The sequence below is a fragment of the Hirundo rustica genome, chromosome 13 (assembly GCF_015227805.2).
Source record: "Hirundo rustica isolate bHirRus1 chromosome 13, bHirRus1.pri.v3, whole genome shotgun sequence".
Classification (NCBI taxonomy): domain Eukaryota; kingdom Metazoa; phylum Chordata; class Aves; order Passeriformes; family Hirundinidae; genus Hirundo; species Hirundo rustica.
Genome location: NC_053462.1, coordinates 16,796,579 through 16,819,196, shown reverse-complemented (window position 1 = coordinate 16,819,196; position 22,618 = coordinate 16,796,579). Strand labels below are relative to the sequence as shown.

The window sequence follows — 22,618 nt, the reverse complement described above, 5'->3', positions numbered from 1 at the left end:
GCCACAAAAAGGCTGAGAAAGCAGAGGTCAAATAAGACAGACCAATCCACTGAAACGTCAACCCACCATGAGCCTCCCTCTGACTACTGACCCAAATCACACCATGACAGATGTAAGGAAAAGGAAAATAGACATTTCAGGACGCCAGAAGCATTTTGGTTACAGTGTACTGCCTTTCCTAACAGGTTTAGAAAAGGTGAAGCAAATTCTACTTACTATTATCTTAACTTTCTCACCTTTAACAAGCAGGTTTGATTACAGCAGTGAATTCCTGCCACACCAACCTTATGTTATGGTTTGGAAAAGGAAATCAAAACCAATACCAGTGGTTTGGGAAAACCCAATAGCTGGGGATAACATCTTTCAAAACCCAGAATTCTTCCTAGCTGAAGGAAAACTTTGTTCATTAGCAGGTTGCTTGTTATTTTGTTGGTTGCAGAGGTAAATCAGGAAAAAAGAGTTTTACCTTTTAAACTGCTTAAATTTGGAGTATGAACAAACATCTTTTATTTCCATTAAATTTTAAACTCTCCTTTTGAGAATTTGAGACACCCCCACATTTTCAGTGCATCTTTAAAAAGTTATTAGAACTGACAAGTGTGTCAAAACCAGGAAACTGAAATTCTGATGTATTGAAAACCAACCCATTTTGAGTCCCATTCCTCACTGCTCAGAGAAACACTTCAAGCTTCAGGGAAATCAGATCTTCACCACTGAGAGTTTTAACAGCAATACTGCTTCACTTAATAGAGCTTGAAAACATACTTTTTCTGACAGAGGCCATTTTCAGTGGAAACTATTTTGCTGATCACTTAACCATCTTCAAATTATGCTGTGATTTAGAAATACTTTCAGATACTTTCTTCCCTGTTTTGCAAGACATGGAGAAGTGTGTGCTTTTTTGTCAGTGTATTAAAAATGGAGGATCTCTTCAGAAAGTCTCACTCTTTCACATGAAAATACTCATTCTGGCCCATTTCTTTTAATAAAGAGAAAAATGGGTTAAAGGTATGATGTCTTCATTACAAATCAAGTGTGTGGTTAAAGAGAAAAATGAAACTTCCAGAACATTGAGGGGTACCATTAAAAAAAAAATTAAAAAAAAAATATATATATTTATGTATATATGCATATTATTTTCCATTAAAGATTTAATGGCTGTAAAACAGTTTTCTTTGCTAGAAAAGGGTAAAAGCAGAGACATACCTTGGTCAAGTGCCAGGCTCCAAGGACAATTATGATGCTGAAAATTCAGGGAATTCCACCTTCTGTGTTGCTTTATACTCTGCCTCTCCCACTACCTGTGGCACTCCAAAACCACTGCTGATCCACACGTGCTGTGTGTGGTTGGAATAAGGAATATGCCATGTTCTGCCATCATTTCTATCATCAGCCTGAAAGAGGTAAATCTTTGCTGGAATGAAAAATTAGTTTCATTCTTTGAACCAAAATTAGCCCAGCCTGACAGCAAAGTATTTACAGGCATTAAGTCCTTTTTTTCTTGGACAGTGCAGCCTTAAAAACATCAGACAGGAAGAAAGAGAAACATCCGCGTTGATTTTCATTGTTTAATACTCAAGAGTGAAAAAGTGTAAAATCACAAAGCTTATCCCACCACAAAAAAATAAACGCAGTTTCATTGCAAACGACCAGAACACAAGCTGCCTGCAAAGTTTCACACAGCTGACATCAACAAACCCGGGTTCAACATTCTTACCGTCTTTTGAAACACCTGCTGTTCACAAACATCAGCCAGCACAGAGCTCTCGCTATCTCACACATCGTTCTTTATGTTCTATGCTCTATTTGCTTCCTAGACCAGTGGTTTACACATTTGGAAAAAGTGCCCCACTTCTGATCGATATCAGCATAGAAACACGGAGTTTTTTACCCGCCCCAAAATATTAATTATATCTGAAAAGCGTTTCGTTTAATCCAAACACAGCGGTAAAGTTTTTATTTCTATTTAATGAAAAGCGTAATATGAGTAAGCTTCAGAAGTGCATGCTGACTGAGGGTGTGTAATCTGCTGAGCCACAGGATGTAATTCTTATGCAGAAGGTGATCACCTTGGGTGAGTTAGGACACCAGGGAGTAGGTTGTGTTTGCTCTCATTAGTAATTCATCTACCTACAGCCCCAGTTCTGCACATGCAGCCATGGGGCCTGCTGGTTATCACTGTACACCTAAATACAATTTGTTGTCTGAAGGCAAAATTATCCAAGAGTCATCATTGTGTCTAAAAGTCTCAGGTTAATAAGAGCTAAGTGGAAAATGGGTTGCTTATATTAAAACCTTTTTAAAACTTAAACCTTTATATGTGAGGCAACTTCGTTTTCACAGCCTTTCTTCATGCAGAGGAACTGTGTCTGAAATGTTAAAATCTTTTTAATGTCATGCTAATGCACATTTCCAGCTCTCTTACAATAAGCCAGCTTCCCAATAATTGATTAAAATCCTGCTCTTAAATAGAAATAAAGTACACTGAACAGATTTTTCCTCCAGACTATCAAAACAGAAATGTATCTTGGCATAACCTCCTGCATCTGACAGTGATGTGCAAAGGAATTTCTGAAGAGCGTTTGTTGCCTCAGTGGATACAATACTGATTTTTAATTTTTTTTTTCAATCCCTCAGTGCTAAGAGCACCTGCATTTTATGAGTCACTTGCTCCTCACTGGTTTATTCCCTCACCTGACATTATAATCCTCTCAGCAGGTGAAGATAAATGGAGCAGTTCTGGCTTCACTGTTCCTGAGGAGCACCTCTGTCAAAGATTCCACAATGCATCAATAAAGGGGCTTGACATTGTAAGTAGCTTTTTGTTGGTTGCTAAATATTTTTTTCTGCAGATATTCTTGTATCTGTTTCACAGAGAATGGTTAAGTCTTGAATAAAGTTTCAAGAAACTTACACTCATTGTTTTTACCTCTGTTGCTTACTACAGACCTGACTCCCTCCTTCATGCAGTTATTTGATACTTGAAGTGCAGAATCTGATTACTGGCAGCATGGCATCCAGCTGGAAAATTCCAGCTTATACACGATTATTAAACACAGAGATGTCACCACCTTTAAAATCAACTAAGGAAACAAAAGTATAGGATGAGATTCGAAGTATTACAATAATTAACATCCTATTTATAAATGGAAGCACAAGATCTTTTTATGAGCATATTGGAATAATTTTGAAAAAATATATTATCTATTACACAGTGAATAGTATAAATAAGCTTAGATTACATGCCTTTAGTGCTTCTACAAAACTCAGTTTCCTATTCATTTTCCAGCTGCTGGGTGGAACTTCCAATTTCAACAAACGATTCCAGACAAAATGAGGATCACATTCAGAAAATTTCGCAGCGCAGACAAACCTCACGAGTTAATCGTTGGAACATTAATAGCTTTGTGCAGTTTCAAACTTAGTAACTAAGGCACACACGGATTAAACTGTCCCTAAATATCTGAAAGAGCAGGATGTGTCAGTCAGCACGGAGCTTCTCAGCTTTGCATTTACATTCATAGTATAAAGCAGCAGTCAGCTTTGAGAAATCTACTTCTGTTAATAGTAAGGAATCTGAAAAGTGACTAGTCATGCCAGACTAAGATAGTCTAACTGGATTCTAATATGGATCAGCACACACAAAACTGGGCTTACATAACCACAGGAAAAATAACGCGGGAGTCAGCACGCACCAGGCTGAGCCAGGTGTGTGTGCGCTCTGCAGAGGTGGGACACAGGGAGTGAGTGTGTGCTTGTGTTTGTGAGCGTGTGTGTGTGCAGAAACAGCAGCTTCTCGCCTCTGTTTGTTACTCCCATACGTGTCCAGTACGGTATGTCTTACCTCAGTGACAATATTTTGGCTGCTCTTTTTGCTCCTGCCAGCACTGCCCAGGTCAGGCCAGCCAGTGGTGCTGTGCTGGCTTCCAAGCTGAACTTATAAAGTCACTGAATTACAAAGTGAAGTTATGTCCTTCATTCAACCAATGTGCAATCCAAGTGAAATTAGCTTATTTGCAAATGATTTAAGTAGAAGGCAAACTTTGGCCTGAGGCACGTTTTACATTCAGAGAAAAAAAAAAAAAACAAGGAAGAAAAACACAAATTCAAACCTCAGGTTGGGCTTGCAGGGGGAGTGATTGAAAAGGACATCTTGTTTGTAAACAAAGGATTATCTGGGAATGAGCTGACACACAATGATCACAAGTGTCACCAATGTCATTTGTAAAAGTTTCCTTCTAACAGAACACATATCAGCTAATTTCACTGTGTTAGGAAATTAGGCACTATGTAATCATGTTTGACACTTCACACTTACCTTTAGCAATACCTAGTATCAGGTAACCCATAAACTGCAAAATAAGTTGAGGTTACTAATGTACACAGCCACTGAATCTGTAAGGAGTTCTCCTTATCTCAGTGGGAACGCTATCCAGTCTAATTTTTACATTTCTTTTCTTTTTAGAGATATTAAATATACTACTGTCTAACCATAAAATTCACTATTTCTCACCTGGAATACTGTGAGAAATTCTTACCTCAATGTTATCTCTTTCTTTTTTGCACTGCATTCAAGCTACAAGTAATGTCTCTTTTTTAAATTCTTGCAATGCTTAGTTTGATCCTGCAGGATCATGTTTAATTTTATAGCTATAATAACTGTCTCTTATAATGTATTCATAAGGTATTGAATATAAGTACACAGAAATAGAACTGAAAATCAGCTACTACCATTCATTAGTCTCATATTCTGTTAAATTTGTGGTTAGTAGCTTGAGATTTAAATAGATTTGCATAGTAATATTGTAGTAACCAAGTACAATACAGTATTAAGAAATAATTTGAAAAGTCCTATTCAAGCACATATTTAATAGTTGATGTGCTATAAAACAAACAAAAAAAATAGAATCCTTTGAATTCCCCAGTAGCAAATTCCTGTTCCTATGGGTGGAAAAATCTGAAAATATTAGACACAGAACTCTGAGGAAAAAAATATTAATAGCATGACCTCTTCCAAAAATAAAATTTCCAATAAAATAAAATGTGCTGAATAGAGGCTTAAATTCAATACTTCTCAGTCCACCATTGATAATCTAAATAGCTGGAGTGTTTCCCCATCCTTTTTTTTCCTCTTTAAAAAAAAGGATAATAAAAAAATACGTATAAACAAATTGCTATGTAGGCTTCATCACAGAGTCCTTTCAGAACCACTGTCCATCATTATCATTATCCTCATCATCTTCCTCCTCATGGTCCAGGTAGACATAAGCGACTTTCTTCCCTTCAGAAGTATCTGACCTTTGGTCGACCGTTCTTTGCAACTGCACAGTTTGATCAAAAAATGACTGTCCCACCACCTTTTCACCGTGATCTTGGGAAAAACTGGAGAGAACGTAGCCACTTCTTGTGCTTTCATTTCCTCCCAGCTGGTTGCTTTCAACAATGACCTGTGGCTGACCAGCAGAAGGGTCTTGCTTGTTGGACACCAGCATTGCCACTTGCTGTTCTCCACTCTTCACTGCAGACATTCCACCCAGATTGGAAACATCCATTTGGAAAGTGTAAGCTGTTTCCCTGGAGCCTACTTTAATATGCTTCACAGAGCTGCTGCTCTCAGATGACCCTGCTATCTGTGAAAGATCTTCCACCACTCCGGCAATGGGTCCTGAGAAGATTATTTCCTCAGCGTGAGTTCCTGCAGGACTTATTTTAACGTGCCTGAAAGCTCTTGAGCCTCCTGAAAGGGTCTGGTCTTCAAGTTCAGTGATTTCCGTGTGCTCAGAGACAGGCCCCTGGTAGATGATCTCTTCAGCTGTCATAAAGCCCTGGGGACCCAGCTGGACTTGTCTGACTGAACTCTCTGCCTGTGAGAAGTCCCTCGTGCTGCTGACCTCCACTTTACCAGAGATGGGTCCTTCAAAGATAACGTGCTCAGTATGAACCTCTTTTGGGCCCAGCCTGAAGTGCCTCATTGATCTGCTGACATCCACAGCCCCCTCAGCCTGGGAAAGGCCATCTGAGCTATTGAGGGCCAGAGAGTCCGAACCCGACCCCTCAAATGAGACTTCCTCAGTCACCTGCCTTGATCCTACTGTGACACGTCTTGTGGCCCTGCTGAAGTCTGTTGAAACCTTCTGAGAAAGATTTCCAGAATCCATCTCTTCTACTATCGTAGTAATAGGGCCTGTATAAATTACTTGTTCTGTGGTTTGGATTTCCTTGGGACCCAGTTTAAAGTGCTTCACAGACTGGCTGAATTCTGACGGTCCTTCTCTCTGAACAACATCTTCTGTAGCACTGAGCTCCAGCGTTTCAGAACCAGGCCCTTCATACAGGACCTGCTCAAACCTCTGGACTTCTCCTGGGCCAACCCTGACACGCCTCTGGGACTTGGTCTCATCAGCTGATTGTGATGAGTGAGAGGCCTCTCCATAATCTGCAGTTTCCGAAACCGAACTGTCATAAACGACCCTTTCGGTGGTGTGATAGCCAGTGCCACCACTCCGCCTCGTTGTGGATGAGCTGTAGATCTCTTGGTCAGCAAAAGGAGTGTATTTGTCACTGTGCGAAGAAACATCTATATTGCTCCCATCTGAGCTCTCTTTCTTCAGGGAGTGTATTGTTGCCTTCTCCTTCTCGCTTGTGATTACTTCACCAAGCTGATCTACGTCAAATTCATCAGCGTTGAGGGTCTGGGACAGATTGACTTCAGCAACAATTGTCACTGAGCCCCCCTCCTCCTTCTGATCAACTTTTTTGATATCAAATGCCAAGTTACTAGCATCCACTTTGCTATCTTTTGTTAATGCAGAGAGCTCCTCCTTCACACTTTCTGGGAGACTGCCCTCCAACTGCTCCAAAGCTTCCTTCAATTGATGCTTAGGGTCCTTTGTTTCCTTGGATAAAAGCCCTTTTATCGAAGTCTGAAATTCATGGGGAATTTTAATTTCTTTTTCAATAACAATGGATTCAACATGGGATCTTTCACCTTCAGGATGCTCTTTTAAAATATGGGCACTTGCTTCCTCCCCCACCACTTTATAGGTTTCTTCTGGAGAGCTCACACCTTCCTCTCTCTTACTTTGTGTGCCTTGCAAAAATTCATCTTGCCAGGAATATTTAATAGTCGATTCTTCTTCAATATGAATTTGCCCATATACCGAGTCATCATCTTTTTCATTGACAATAGGATGATCATCAGGAACAGATACAAAATATTTCTGTTCAATAGGTGAGTCATCTTCCTCGGTTACCTCTTCCACGCGAGTGAAGCTCTCATGGCGCGGTTTCTTCTTTTTGACGTCTTCGTACGTGAAGGTGATGTTTTGTTCCTCCTCACCGTAACGCCTCTCTCTCTCAGGGAATGAATCCTCCACTTCTTCTACTTGGAAAGGTGTTGAAAAATCAGTCCTTTCATCGGTGGCGTAATCCAGTGGCTCCTCTATGATCTCCACATTCACAGACACGTTCTTTCCGCTCTCGCTTCCTTTCAGGCCATGATGGACAATATCTTCTATCTCCTCTTTGGAAGGAGTTCCCTCAACGCCCTCTCGAATCACTTTTCTAACATCCTGCTTTGGTAGATGTCCTAAGTCACCTTCCTCAGAAATTTCTATGTCTTTGTGAACTTGAGACTGCACTGTGAACTCAGTCTTTATTTTCCCTGCATCTTCTTGTTCTTTCTTATCAAAATAGGTCACTTTGGTGTCTGTTGACATCTGTGAACTAGAAGAGTGTGTGAAACTTTTAAGAATGTCAGCAACAATATTCTCTGCTATGTTTTCAGTTGGCAGAGTTCCCATTTTATGGCTTCCATCCCTAATTTGCTCTTGACCTTCCAAACTGGACTCTGCTTCTGAAATCCTCACTTGGCGAGTTTCAGCAGACTGAGTTACATGGTCATCTGTTTCCCTTCCTATGGAAGTTTCAACACTTTGCACCCTTATTTCTTTATTTCTCTGAAATCCTTTGTCAGGAGCAGGCCTTTCAATACTGATTGGTACCTCAATGACATCTTTGCTTCTTGATTCCGAAGTGATAGTTGCATCTTTTTTGGTTGATTCACTTTTCAAAGCTCTTGCAGTAGAAATATCACTCCCAGTTACCGTGGCTTTCTCACGGATGTATTTTTTCTGCTCAGTCTTCCTCCCAAAATCGACACTTTCCTCTATAAAAGATTTCTCATCTGTTTTCTTTTTCTCCTCCTTTGTTTGTTTCTCCAGCTTATCTTTTTCTTTCAGCAGAGATGTCTTCTCATCGGTTGGTTTGCTGCCTCCTGTTTTGTCTTTCAGTATGGTCCGAGTTTCAATTATAGTTTCTTCATATTTAGATGGTTTTGCATTGGTAATCAGCTCATAAGCTGGAAATCTAGTGAAGCCTGGTTTAGTTCTTGTATTTTCAGCATCAGGCTTGTGGTCCTTGTCTGATCTTTCAGCACGTGCTGATTCTTTTGAAAAAGATACTGTGGATGAAGTTGTAACTTCTGTTTTCTTTCTTTCTGGAATCCTCTTTTGCTGCACTTCAGTGCTTCTCCAGCTACTGTAATCTGGAGTAAATGTTCTTAGTTCTTTGTGGTCTGTTAGAATCCTTTCATCCTTTGTGACAGTCGTTGAAGGGCGATACGTTGACCCAGGCAGGTCCCTTCCAAAAGTTCTTCTCCCTGTTGTTGTGAGTGATCCAGCCTGTGTGGAGTGAGCTGAGTAATGTGCAGAACTGCTCGTATTTGTCACTGGCCTTCTGTGCCACGTGTCAGTGATCCTGGCAGCTGGTGAAGCTTTATTTCTGTTTCTTTCTTCATAAGTAGAGTAAATATCAGTGTAGTTATATGAAGTGTTTATAATATCTGCAAAGAGAGCAGAGGCAACCAAGCATTAAAATAATGGTTTGTATCTAAAATACCATCAAATAGAGGGCATGAACGAAGAAATCATGCACTATGATTTTGAAAGAAATAATGTCTTCATTTTCAGTGAAGCTTTGTAAAGGCATTCCTGTAGGCTTTGCCTGTTAATTAAGTCTATGCATAAATTACATTAAAGCTGAAATCAAAGCTTTTTCTCAAGTTGCAAGATCTTGCTAATTTTACCTGTTGTGCACTACTGGGTATTGTGGCATTTATTCAGGAATTACACTTTTCATATTTATACCAATGTTAATTTACAGCTTCTTATGAAATAATGTATGCTAATATCATAGGCTGGGTTTTTTGCTTCATTAGCCTAAGTGGCCTGAAGTTTCTTACTTCCTGTTGACATCTAATGGCACACCTGCCACCACATACTAGAAACTGCAAACACAAATACAACCCTCCATAGCCACACAATAGAGCACAACTAGGGGGAGAAATAAAGAACCTTTAAGGCTCTGTCTATAGAAATTAATACAATGTGCCAAAAATATCTGAGAGTTAAGACCAACTAGTACTGCACTACTCACATCTCTCACTCCTGAGAAGCTACCATATCTCCTCTGACTTTTGGTAGTGTCTCCTGTATAATTTCTGTAATTCCTTCCCTATTCTGTGAATACGCCTGAGCACTGTCGGCAGAAGTACTGGCTAGTCCAGATCCAAACTGCGCTGTCCAGATCCAGGCACAGTGCTGGCAATTTAACAGCACAGGCAGATCTGTCTGAGCATTTCAGCCTGAGCCTCTTGAACTTCCTGCTACACACACAGCCTTCAAATGTCTTCTAGGACAATAGTAATGACCCCACACTGTTAAACTCATGAGTATCATCCAGATTAATTCTGTTACTGATTACAATGGCCACAGTAGTCACAGTGAAGGTCCATCTTATCTAAAATCCTGTTTGCCGGGACCAAGAGTAGGTACACAGGGAAGAGTATAAGAACGGGGCGAGTAAACAGTGATACTTCCCTCGTATACTCTCACAGCCTCCAGAGATTTGCAGCTCCTAAGATAGAAATGGTATCTTTATGTTTAGTATGTCTTTGATTTGTCTTTCATTACTCTGCTAAAATATCTCTTTAAGCCCATGTGAACTTTTTAACACTCACAATGCCTCAGGACAATGAACTCCACGGTTTTAACAACATGTTCTGTTAAACATCTCTTGCTTTATACTTCAAAACTCTCTTAAGACCTACGGACATCCAAAAGTTCTTTAGAGCTACAGGACATCACTCCCTACATTCTGCACTCAAGCCATGATTTTATAAGGTATAAGAAGAGCAACATGTTGATTTAAAACCTTAACACTCAAAACTAATTCATTATCCACTTTGCAATACACCCATAAAAATATACTTCAGGAACACTACAACATAATATTTTCCAGTAATATTTCATTTAATTCAAAATTAATTTTTAATATTAATATTTTACCTTCAGTCAGTTTCCCTGCAAGCTCTTCTCTCCATATAATCCACGGCTTGCTCTCCCCTTCTAACAAAGCTCTGCAAAACACAAAAGGCATTTCTTTAAAATACTGGGAACAAAAAGCATAATATTTTACATTTATAAGTCTGAGAAATTAAAACAATTATCCTGAAGTTGCCACATTCCAGTAGATCAGGTTGCTCCAAGCTCCATCCAACCTGGCCTGGAAAAATTCCAGAGATGGAGCAGCCACAGCTTCTCTGGGCAAGATGTTTTATAAAGAAATGGGGGGAAAAAAAAAAAAAAAGCAACCTTCCAGTTTGTAAAAGAGTAGTAAAGGTGGTGTTGCAGTGTGATATGCAGAGGGAACTGTCACAGCAGGATTTGCAAGTTCTATCATTTTCAAATGAAAAATAAAGGAAAGTATTAACTCCTACTGTCAAACACAGTGCTTGAGGAAACAATTTATAGTGTTAAATTAACTATTCTTAGTTCCTCTTCCATTGGAAATGAGCACAACACATTTCACAAAAAAGGAGTAGGAAAATTCCCTGTGACAGAAGCTGCTTGGTTCCTTTAATGACATCTCTGTCTGCCCCTGTTCCTCAGCCCCCCTCCTTTTTGGCAGGGACACTCCAACAGCTCCCATACTTCCAGGAAATGCAGCAGCCTGGAAATGCTACGTCAGGTTCTTTCCCTGTGCAAGGGAATGTCAGAACCAGCACAGTAACGTGGGTGGGCTGATGTTCACTTCTAGCAGCCAGTTACATTTTGGGGTTTGGGAATGCCAGATGTTCTGCACTGATAACACGCAGCTGCAGCATCAAAGCTGGCAAGAGTAAGGCTGGAGGACTGTGATAGCCAAGGCTTCTGACTCCCTGGGGCAAGAGCTGAAAGCCACTTAGGATTGGGGTATAAACACCTCTGCTGGACATTTTTGTCAAAATTAACAAAGCAGGTGTTTTAAGCATCACCTGTGTATTTCACACATCCCACATCTGATCACTTTGGCATTAGCAGAATATCATTAACAAGGTTTTCTTTGCTGTCATGGATTTTTCTAGATCCAGAAGAAAAGCTGGGTTGGAACTACCCAAAACAGGCTCAGATGGGCGTCTTTCCTTCTATTTTGTGAGTCAAAAAAAACCCCCCACAGTAAAAGCAATTTATCTTTCTCCAAGTTGAGAGAAGCTTTATAGGAATTAGATCCCTTCAACACATATAAGACCAAACACCTGATCTGATGAAGCCAGTGAGTGCCAAACAAATTGCTCTGACAGACATGCCAGAGAAGCTGGTGGTGACGCTGCAGAAACACATCCAGGGGCTGGCAGTGAAAGTGTTAACCATGACCAAGGAAAGCAGGAATGTGGGGAGTTTGACCGAGGATTTCTGGCTGCTGTTAAAACAACAGTTGTTCAGTTGCTGCAGCAACGTATGAAGTCACTAAAAATAAGTTCCAGGAGGTAACTGTATATGGCAAAGGGCAGCAGCCCACAGAAAAGCTGGATCTGAAGCATTACTACTGAAAGTGAAAGGCAAAGTTTCCTGAAACCTCTGTAGGACTGGACAGAGAATCAGTATTTTACTGGACAATTGATAATATGTATGACCTCACGCTTATCAGAAAACCGAGAAAATGTTAAACTGAGCTTGGCTTACTAAACTGGCACGAGAAAGGGCAGCGTACTGTACTGAGCCAGCAAACTCAGGTTGTGTTTCTCAGCTTGGTCATAGCTGGAGTTTATGCAAGTCGCTTTGCTTCTCTATTCCTCTGCATCCTTTCCTAATAAAAACCTCTTGGTGCTAAGATCTGCTTTTAAACCTAAACTGCCTGAAGAATTAATTTCAACTGTATGAACTTTTAAGCCCTCATAGTAATAATAAAAAAAAAAATTACCCCAAGCAGCACTCATCTTAAAAAAAAAAACCAAACCCATGTCAGCTACTTCCTGGAAATCAGGTCCCCAAATGACATATACTCCCATTTTGTTAACACTTAATTTAAGTGTTACCAGAAAACAATCCAGCTGTACCATTAGCTCAACTCATTATTAATGCCATTTATCTAAAGTTAGCAGGGACATGCTCATCAGCCTGTGCTGGATGACAACAGAAACAACCGGTCCATGAAAGCAGGAGGAGGAGATAAAGTGGTTGGGGGGGGGGGAGACGGAACAAAAGGATGCAGTACAAATTTTAGTATGGTGATTCTGGACAGTAATGACTTCGTTTCAACTACAGGAACCCAAAATCTCAGATGGGGCAGTTGGACATCCTCTCTGTCCTGGGTATTTGCTAAGTTGGAGTTACAAAAAACCCCCAACCTCTCCAGGAAGGGGGGTCAAGGCCATTCTACATCCTTTTTCCATCACAGAATGGGAGTATGAGGAGTGTGAAGAACAGCATGTTAAATTCCCTGGGTGTTGAAAACTCAGTGTGTTCTCAAAATAAAACCCATACAGGACTAGGACCTATTGGATGGTACAAGTTATGAAGGGGAAGTAGTGAGACTGACTGAAAAAGCTGTGGAGAGTAGCTCAGAAGACCTCAATGCTGATGATTCCTTCACCTTAATGGTGATGATTTTGTGAGAGGAGAGCACGGAAAGGGTCAGAAGTGTTGATGGGAGAGCACAACTGGAAATTCCACCTGACAAGTGTGTTCAGAGATCCCAACAATGACCGTGGAAATAAAAAAGAAAAAAACTGTGTAGCCTTTGGTGCTTCAGAATGCAGGGTGGTAACCTGAACAGAACACTTGCATGAGACTGGAATTTCAAAGTGAAACATTTTACCCTTCAACAAGAATATATTCTAGAGAGGACAGAAAACCTCCTGAATCCATCGGTACAGGCTCGGGGTGAAGAGAAGTTTCTGCTAGCTAAGGAGAAAGGCCTGAGAGTAATTCAGATTCTAGGCAGGTTTTCTATCTCCTTTTAAAATCAGGAGTTCTACAAGTGAGTAATTCACCACTTCTTCCTGGAAATAAAACTTAAGCATAGTTAAATAGCTGTGGTTTTGGAGGGTTCCAAGGACACAGAACAAAACTGTGAGACATTTGATAAATATTTACTTCAACAGTGAGAAGAGGGTGTAGGACTGAAGATTCCCATGAGGTGTAACTTCACAAAAGACACATATTCCACTTCCTGAGCGAATCTCAGCTCCCGGAGCAGGAAGGGTGAGCAGAGTCAGAGAGGAAATACACTTGGACCTTAAGGAAGGGTGTTCCTTGCAACAGTGATCCTTCTTCCCACTGCAGGAGCAGCGGTGACTAATGGAAAGAACTGACCTGCGAACAGAACTGTAGGAGCTGTAAAACAGAGAAAGCACAGGGTGGGCGGCACAGAGAAGGCCCCAAGACCAGTTACCACACCCTTAACCTATAAGGCCAAGAGGAAAGGAAATGCCAGGGCCTTCGTGGGAACCTCTCCATGGAAAGTTCAGGAGGTTGGACTGAGTGTGAATAGGTGCCTTTTGTTTCCAGTATGCATAAGCAAGGGTATTTGCCAGCATCCTCTGTGAAAACTGACTGAAGCTGCGTTCACATGTCCTTTTTTCTGCAGGTAAAAAGATCTGGGAGAGGAACAGGATTTGAAAAAGCTCACATGAGTGAGCTGTCCAGAGTTCTCCGACTTAACCTTACTGACTGGGTGCCCTTCCACAGCAGGGTCGATAGAGACACACAAGAAGGAAGGAACTAATTTCTTCAATAAAGGGAGAAAAAGAAAAGATGAATAGGTGAAACTGCATAAATGTAAAAACGCAAAACAATCGCTTTTCAGCTTCTGATATTTTTAAAGAATTTTGCTTGCTAGCATTTGCATGTTTTTTTATCTGCAGCAAGGCCCATTCTCTTGTTTTCATCTACAGATCATCTTTAGTGGGCAGATGCTCATTTTTCCACTGACAGCTGCCTTGCCAAGGCCATCAGTGACACAAGCTGCATTCACATCCCTCAGATGAAGAAACCCTACAGATCAATGAGCTTTTTAACTAGACAAAAAACACACTGCAGGTGATGCTGAATGGTTATCCTTTCATTAACCAGGGCAGGGAATCCTTAGACAAACCAATAATGCTCAGATAATCAGTGGTACTACTCTGGAGAAGTTCCAGAATTTCATGGGCTTACAAGGTTTTCAAACAACTGAATAACTGGGCATTATCATTCCTAGCTCTGGATGAATACTAATCATCAAAACAACTCTGATAATTCTGTTATTGTGACAGCGCTAATCCCGTTTTGCAGATGAATAAACCAAGGGAGAAAGTTTAACGCCAACAGTGAAAGTCAACAACAGAGCTGGGATTAAATTCAGAAGAATCAGGTTTTTTAGCAAAGTTAACAGAATTAACACACACAGATAAGGATCACAAATGGCCACCACTGCCACAGTAATGCTCCAGACACTGCTGGCTTTCCAAGCATCACAGAGATCCCACTCCACCAACAAACATCAAGGCACTGTCACTTATCAGGTGACTGCAGAGACTTGTCACACACTGTGATTTTATCTCATCCAGAAACCAGCCTTGGTCTGCGCCCTCTTGCAGACATTTTCAAGGCATCTTGAAATGACTCTTGGTGCTCTTTCATGAAGACAGGCATTCTCTGCTCACTACTCTTTATACCCAAAAGTTATTTCAAGTTTCTCATATTTTCAGTTATGCAACTGAAATTACATTTCATATGCATCAGTGGATTGATAGTCCACACACCTTATTCTACACACCTCACCCATAATTCAGATGGTGCTATCTTTATCCAGATCTCCTGGATTACACTCAGGACACAGCATTAATGCTTTAGAACACAGTAGCATATATTACATTTAACTGGAAATATCCTGTCTATTTACACAGGTTGAATATTAACAATGCATCCAATGTAGACAAGGCAATGACAAAGGAAGTCTCCTTAAAAAAAACATACAGAAGTAGCCTGACATTAAATTTTTGCAAATTATCCCCTTGCTCAGTAAGAACTGCAAATCTCTCTCTATTTGAAGATCAGTAGCTCAATTACATTTGTTGAAAATATTGTGCTATTTGTAGAAAAAACACATTATCTTTACAAGAAGGAAGGATCTTCCTCCAGTTCATCAGTTTTGGGTTATTTAGGATTTTCTTCATTCCAAATCAGCTTCGTGCCATGTACATCATGGTTCTCCAGACAAGGGAATTACTCTGGCTTTTCAACCCCACAACTATTTAGTGGCTAGGGAGAGGTACAGTCCTGAAAATTCATTAGCAGTGCTGTTGTTTGCTCTTATCTCACATGTTTTCATAACAAATCAAGGATGGAGAAAGCCAGGACTTAATCAAACAGACTTTTCTGTAATCTTCCCACTATCCTACAACTGCAACAAGGATAGGGAACTCTGTGCTTACATCAGTGCTGTGGGTGGTCACTAATCAACATATTTAAACAATGAAATGTGCCATGTAAGTTAATGGCAACTGCATAATCTCAAGTTTTATTGATTGCAATTTAGGGATATTGCGTCCTCAGCTTGTAACCAAATATTGCCCCAAAAATTCCCTTCAATCTGAGAACCACTTGACCAGGACTAAGAAAGTTTCTTACACACCACTGTATTACCAAGTTAATAGGATTCCTATGGATTATATTGGCTTTAGAGCCTTGAGACTCTCGAACTTGCTGTTTATATTTTAAATGCTGCAAAGAGGATGAATGAGGCTCCTGTATCTATAAAAAGGGATTTAAATTATCCTCTGTCTAGACAATAGACTGTGACCACAAATCTTACCTGTAGGTTTCAATTTCAAGGATGAGGCCTGCTTTCACCTGCAGGAGTTCTTGGTAGTCCCTCAGGTAATCCGTGATTGACATGGTCAGGAACTGCTTTTCTTCTTCCAGGGCGTCAATGATTCTCTGAACAGAAACAAATTATTTTTAGTTTTGAAAGAACATAAAAATCTGTACACTTGATTGCCTTAAAACATATATTTTTAATTAAAAAAAACACCCCAAAAACGGATACAAAACCACATCAATGTTCTATCGGTTCAAAAACCAGAAGAAATCAGCTCTGTGACCTCCCCATATACAAACTGAATTACATTGCTCCTGAAGCAAGTTTTATGCTAAATTCATTTTATGCCTTACTAAGCCGATTAAATATCTGAGTAAAACCCATTCAGATGCCTTGTACAAAAGTTATTAAGCACACATAGCAAGGAAAATACTCTTCTTTATAAGACTTGTATGTGACTCATTTGGTCATTTTAAGACACGCTTAAATCACATTTGAGATCAGAAATTTCAGCAATTGCTTTGCCATGAGAACCTTGTCGTAATTTCAGTTCCAAACATGTGGGTTCAAACCAGTTCTGGAATTTGAGCATATGAAGATTCTCACAGTGCCCACAAGGTAAAAGATGAAGCTTCAGTGGTTCCTTCAAATTTTCTACAGTATTTGGATACCTGCTTGGAGGTCCACCCAGCTCTGTCCTAACTGCTGCTCAGAAGATGGATGAAAGATTGCTCATTTTCATCTCAGTAACTATATATGACCTTATGCCAGTAAATACATAAGGTTATATATAATTACACTAAATGGCAGAAGGAAGAAAAGAGTAGATAGTGCTTTAATCACTGGTGTTACCTCTCACATGAAGGGTGAAATTATATTTATATTTATATCAAATCTAACTTTGCTAACTAATATACTATAGGTTGCATTTTGGTCTGGGGGCTGGGAAGACAGAAATTAAATATCAACAGAAGTCCAATTCAGTTTCGTTCACTCTGCATTATGCAGGAACTCTGAAATGTCATTTACAGAGCAAAACCTCATGCACATTTACAACACTGAACAGGAATTCACAACGGTTTATTTTAGATTTCATCCTGACAACTGCTTTGCAATCAAACTGGAAAATCAAGGCACTGATGGTTTAGTTTTAAAAAATTCAAACTATATCACTTATAGGCAGCAAGTGCTCCAGTATCACAGTATGAACAATAGCATAAAAATGAAGATACAGCGGGGGACTCTGCTGTTAATGCCAGCATGATGTGCTAGGCAGAAGTAAGAGCTAAGAATATAAAGTCCTGGCATGTCAAACATTAATAATTTTAAGGTTTTTAAAGTAAAACTAAAAAGAAAGCCCCGTGAAGGAAGCTGCCTATATTTGCCTATACATGTGGGTACAGCTCTCTATATAACACAATAATCTCTTTCTTCATTTGCCTTTGCAGCTCTTGCTAAATGATTACACTGCTGTTTCCCTTGACATGACAATCCTTGCCTACAGTCTTCAGTGTACCTAAAATTCCCTTTTTATGGCAGAAGACAAATCATCTGCATATCTGAAGGAGCCACACAAACCCCCTGCAGAGCCCAGTGGAGGCACCATCCCACGGCCACGCAGACCTTCTGCAGCTCTCAGGCAACAATCCCATTCAAGAGCAGCACAGACACAATGGACAATCCCAGGTGAGAAGGGAAGAAAAGTACAAGGCCCTGTTTTAAAAGGAAAAGGCTACCCAGCAAGAACCAGGAGTCAGCAAAAGGTGCAGAAGAAAACCAGTCCCTAAGAGCTCTGATACAAAAGTTAAATGATTCAGATGTTTTCTTGCCTCCACAATTAAACACAGAATAACCTATACATGCATATGCATTCCTTTAAAAGAGCTTTAAAATGCTGCAGTCCAAGAAAAAAATCGGTACAGGAAATTTCTACACTGGACTAGAAAGTGTGGGGATCTCTGAAAGACGGGGCTGTTCAAACCTATCTAAAACCACAGGAGCTCCAGTCCCTCACCCCCAAATTCTCTAGTCTGGGTTTGAAAAGCCACCTGGATTCCACCCACTGGGTTTGGGGAGCACTGGGGATCCAAGAGCTGGAGTTAATGATTACCATAAGGGGCCACATAACTCAGCCAGCTGTGCAGTAGTCCCAAAGGAATTCACTCCAGGGGAGCAGACACTCTATAGACTGGGGGGCACACAGCCAGCAGTCACCCAGCCCTCCATCACTGATGCTCAAACATAAAGCAGAAGACAACTGCTGTCAAGTCCTGTCTCCAAGCACACCAAAAAGCACAGAAACCAATCCATCAGAGTTCAGGAGATTGTGAGCCAACAAACCCATTTTGCAAAAGGTAACCTCTACTTGGCAGATCCTGTGTTTTCTTCACACAGGACTCTCTTGGAAAGATCTGTTTCCCAGCCACATCAATCACAGCCCCCAAATCCCAGTGATGTCCTGCTAGGACTAAGTAACAGAATAGAAACTGTTTTCTCACCCTTCATATGCTCCTTTCCAGGCAGCACGGGGGAATTTTAGAAGGGCAGTACAGGGGAAAGAATTTACTTGGGTTGTCCAAGCTGTACCTACAGAGGGAACAGAGGATTCCAGGCCCCAGCCCTTTCCATCTGGTAATATTTACTGATCCCAAAGCTCATTCAGTGGCTCAGCAGGGGAGGAACTCACACTGTACTTGGCTGGCTCAAAACTGGTACATAGAAAAAGGCACTTGACATATCGACATTAGATGTGCATTTGACAAGATGTTTTCTCCTTCTCTCAAGCTCACAACACTGACACAGGAACTGATCCTAAACCCACTCTTATCAGTGAAAAATATCTGCCTCGTTTCAGAGCAGCAGGATGGGCCACGGAGGGCTTTACAACCAAATAATTCAGGGTTTTCCAACCAGCAGGAGTTTTTGCATCAGTATTCTCACAGCACACAGCTAAAATTATGGAAGTATGAGATCTACTGAGTTCATCCCCTTAGCACTCAGGACCAGTGCAAATTTTCCAGGGTATGATTTACTGCCTGCCTGGTTCAGCAACGTTATAACTCCAAATACTTATTTCTATTTAACACTGCTGAAAGCTTCAGTGAGGATAAGGGCAGTTCAGGAGGCAAAGATGAACATATAAGGCAACTGAATGATATATGGAAAATATGAATAAATCTAATTGCCATTGCAGCTGCAATGAACAATAATAACTTGACTTTAATCTGTACATACATATCATTTCTACATGACACTCTGCAATAAATAAGCATGGAACTGATGCTCTTTAAAGAGTAGTTTAAAACCCATGCTGAACATACTTCAACCAGTAAAAGAAATGAGTGAGAAAAAAAGCATTTTGATCCCAAGAATGAAAGCTGAAACAGTTGCTCCTACGCATTTTATAATTTTTCTTCCTGGATGTGAGCAAAAGAATTTATTTCTCATGTACAGGAGACTGGCAACTGCAAAAAGGCCTTTCTCATTAAAACTCAAACATAAGACCATTCAGAATTAGTAAACCTTATGACATATTTGAATATATATCTAGATAATATTTAATTTCTGGTGAAAATGGTCAGATATTTTCAACAGGCTTTTTTTCTTCTTCTTCTTGTATTACTAAGATTTGAAACTATTTTCCCTGCAAAATCTAAAGATGCCAAATGTTCACGAGAGTAACAGAGAAGTCTGTGATGCTGGTGTCAAAATAACAATCCATTTTGGAGCATTGCATCAGGACCATTCAAGGGCATCCATTGATTTTGATTATTTAACTTCTGCAATAGACTGCTGTCATCTACAATGGGCCTCTCCAGTTGCTCTTTCAAAGAAAATTCTTTAAAAATACAACCAGATACAGAGATAACTGGTTTAAAAACATCTTGCTGAGCTGAAAAAGTTAAATAAAAGCCATTCTCACTGACTTTAGAAGAAAAACTTGTGGCATGGACAGTGAGCTATACAAAATGCTCTCTTTACTCCATATTTAGAGGTTTTCAGTTTGAGCAATGATAACTTTCATTATAAACCCCTAATAAAAATATAAATGGCAAGAAGGCCGCATTTTGGAAATCTAAGAAACTTTATACATAAAAAGGAAAAAAAATGAAGAAGTTTCTCTCTTCTTTACATTTCCACCTGGTTTTGACTGTTGGATAGATTTAATTAATGAGGGATTTACCTATGTCATCTTCTACAGATTTGGGAATGTTTACATATGTGATTGTGAGAACAAACTGTCCTGTCAAAAATGGAAAAAAAAAATTTTAAATTAAAGAGCCTTTCCAATTACTTCTCACATACCTAACCTGTCTCAGTTCACAGCATCTGCAAACTATGCAACTTCCAAACAATCTAGCAGAGTACAAAAACCAGACACGCACACAGCAACAGGTCCCAGTCTCTTCTCAGTTGCCAACTTCTCCATAATCTATCAGGGCTGCTGGACACAAAGCTGGACAAAGCACACGGGGTTCAGGCACACACCGAGCTCCAGCAGGGTGTTAATAAAGGGTCTAACAATGAACAAAAGAGATGTTGCCCTCAGGAAATGGATGGATGGGCTGCGTGATCTAATATGTGCTCTCCACTCCGAGCTGGACAGGCGGATACCCCGCTGTTCCGGCAGGAGCTGATCTCTTCCCACGCACAGAGGGGTTGCACATTACACCAAACATCATCCTGACAGCAAACCAACCCTCAGCTGCAGGTGCTGTAACCCTCAACACCAACATCCACCGCCAACATCTCCTCGTCTTTACAGAACTCAAAGTTTTCTTAACTATGCTGCGGACCACAAGCTTTTCCCGAGGCTCAAGGCACACTGCAATGGGTGTAGAACAGGAAGAAATTTCAGATTATTTCTCTGATTGGGACAGGTCACCCTCACGTCTCAGGGCCCCGGGACTCCCAAGCGCTCCTGCCAACCCAGCCAGGAGCCCTGGCAAGCCCGTGTGCCTGCTCCATGCTCTTGGGCACTTGCCGAGGGCAGGTTGGGCAGGGAGCACCTGTCGCCAGGATGATGTCCTCAGGGTCACCGTCTCCCTTCTGATTCACACCCAGCTCTCCCCAACCCGGGGGGCTCCAAGGCACTCCCCGCCCCACACAGAGAAGGGCTCAGCAGCAAAAGGCTCCTGCTGGGCCACCTCTTCTTCCAACCTGGGAAAAACCCTCTGCCAGGAGGAAAAGTGGGGTGGGCAAACCCCGGGCCACACGGATTCAGAAGAGTTTTAGCACCTCCCGGAGCAGAGCGAGGAGAGATGGGGAACTCGGGCTCACACCGCGCGATGGACCAGAACTGAAGGGAAAACGCGAGCGGCAGAACGAGCGTCGGAGGAGCCTCAGAACAGGCACCGGGGGACGGGAAGGAAGCGGGAGAGTCCCGGGACCAAGGGGTCCACCCACCTGGTACTCCTCCAGCTCGGCGCCGTGGCGGTCCTGCATGGCCAGCATCTCCTGCTCCAGCCGCTCCCGCAGCGCGCACAGCTCCTGGCCCTGGCGGTGCAGATCCTCCAGGTGCTGCCGGCACTGCCGGCTCTCCTCCCGCAGCAGCTCCAGGTTCTCCCGGTTGCGCTGCGCCTCCTGCTCCTGCAGCACCTGGATCTGCTCCTGGTAGCGCAGCAGGGTCTCCCGGCAGCTCTGGTTGAGCAGCATCTCGTAGGTCTCCTCCAGCTCCTCCAGGCTCAGCCCGGCCAAGGGGGGCGGCAAGGCGGCCAGGTTCAGCCGCAGCTCCCGCATCTCCACCGCCTCCCGCCGCTGCCGCTCCGCCATGTGCCCGTGCTCGGCCTGCAGCTCCAGCAGCAGCTCCTCCAGGGCCACGCACTCGCCCCGCAGCCGCTCCAGCAGCGCCTGCTGCCCGGCCAGCTCGGGCTCCAGGCGCCGCCGCATCCCCAGCACCTCCGCGCCCAGCGCCCGCAGCTCCTCCAGCTCCCGCCGCAGCCCGTCCCGCTCCAGCTCCGCTTCCAGCTTCGCCCGGCTCAGCTCCTCCAGCTGCATCCGCAGCCAGGCCAGCTCCTGCTCGGGCACCTGGAGCCCGATCAGCTCCTGCTCCCGCAGCTCCGCCAGCTCCCGCGCCAGAAAACGGTTCTCCTCCTCCAGCTCCCGCACGCGGGTCACGAAGACCCGCAGGCGGGAGTTGAGCTCCTGCAGCTCCCTCTTCTCGTCCCATCCCGCTTCCCAGCGCCGCCACATCTTGCCGGGGCCGCGGGGTCGGGGCGCGGTGGCCCCGGGGCTGCGGGAGCTGCGCGGCTGCCGCGGGGTCTGCGGGGTGCGCGCGGCACAGGAGCGGCCCCGCCCCTCAGCCTCGGCCCCGCCCCTCAGCCTCGGCCCCGCCCCTCAGCCTCGGCCCCGCCCCTCAGCCTCGGCCCCGCCCCTCAGACCCGCCCCCACCGCCGGCCCCGCCCCGCTGAGCTGCGGAGTGGCGCCCCCTGCCGGACTCCTGGTGGCTCCCTCGAAATTCCTGCGCGGGAATCTGAGCCCGGCTTAAGGAGCCGGG

The 22,618-nt window shown here is 42.5% G+C and overlaps 2 protein-coding genes across 2 annotated transcripts in view; both read right to left on the bottom strand.

The window, feature by feature from the left end:
• Window positions 1-1,224, bottom strand: part of LRRC28 (leucine rich repeat containing 28) — a 68,924-nt gene extending 67,700 nt beyond the window's left edge. The window contains exon 1 of the mRNA XM_040077609.2: window positions 1,207-1,224. The gene's annotated coding sequence lies outside the window, so the exon portion shown is untranslated. The remainder of the gene's footprint in view (window positions 1-1,206) is intronic.
• Window positions 1,225-1,548: 324 nt separating this feature from the next.
• SYNM (synemin) lies at window positions 1,549-22,375 on the bottom strand. Its single transcript, XM_040077606.2, has 4 exons — window positions 21,529-22,375; window positions 16,117-16,241; window positions 10,347-10,417; window positions 1,549-8,842 (listed from the first exon to the last, which is right to left on the bottom strand). The coding sequence occupies exons 1-4, from the start codon at window positions 22,312-22,314 to the stop codon at window positions 5,202-5,204; spliced, it is 4,623 nt and encodes a 1,540-aa protein (XP_039933540.1). The 5' UTR covers window positions 22,315-22,375; the 3' UTR covers window positions 1,549-5,201.
• Window positions 22,376-22,618: the final 243 nt, after the last annotated feature.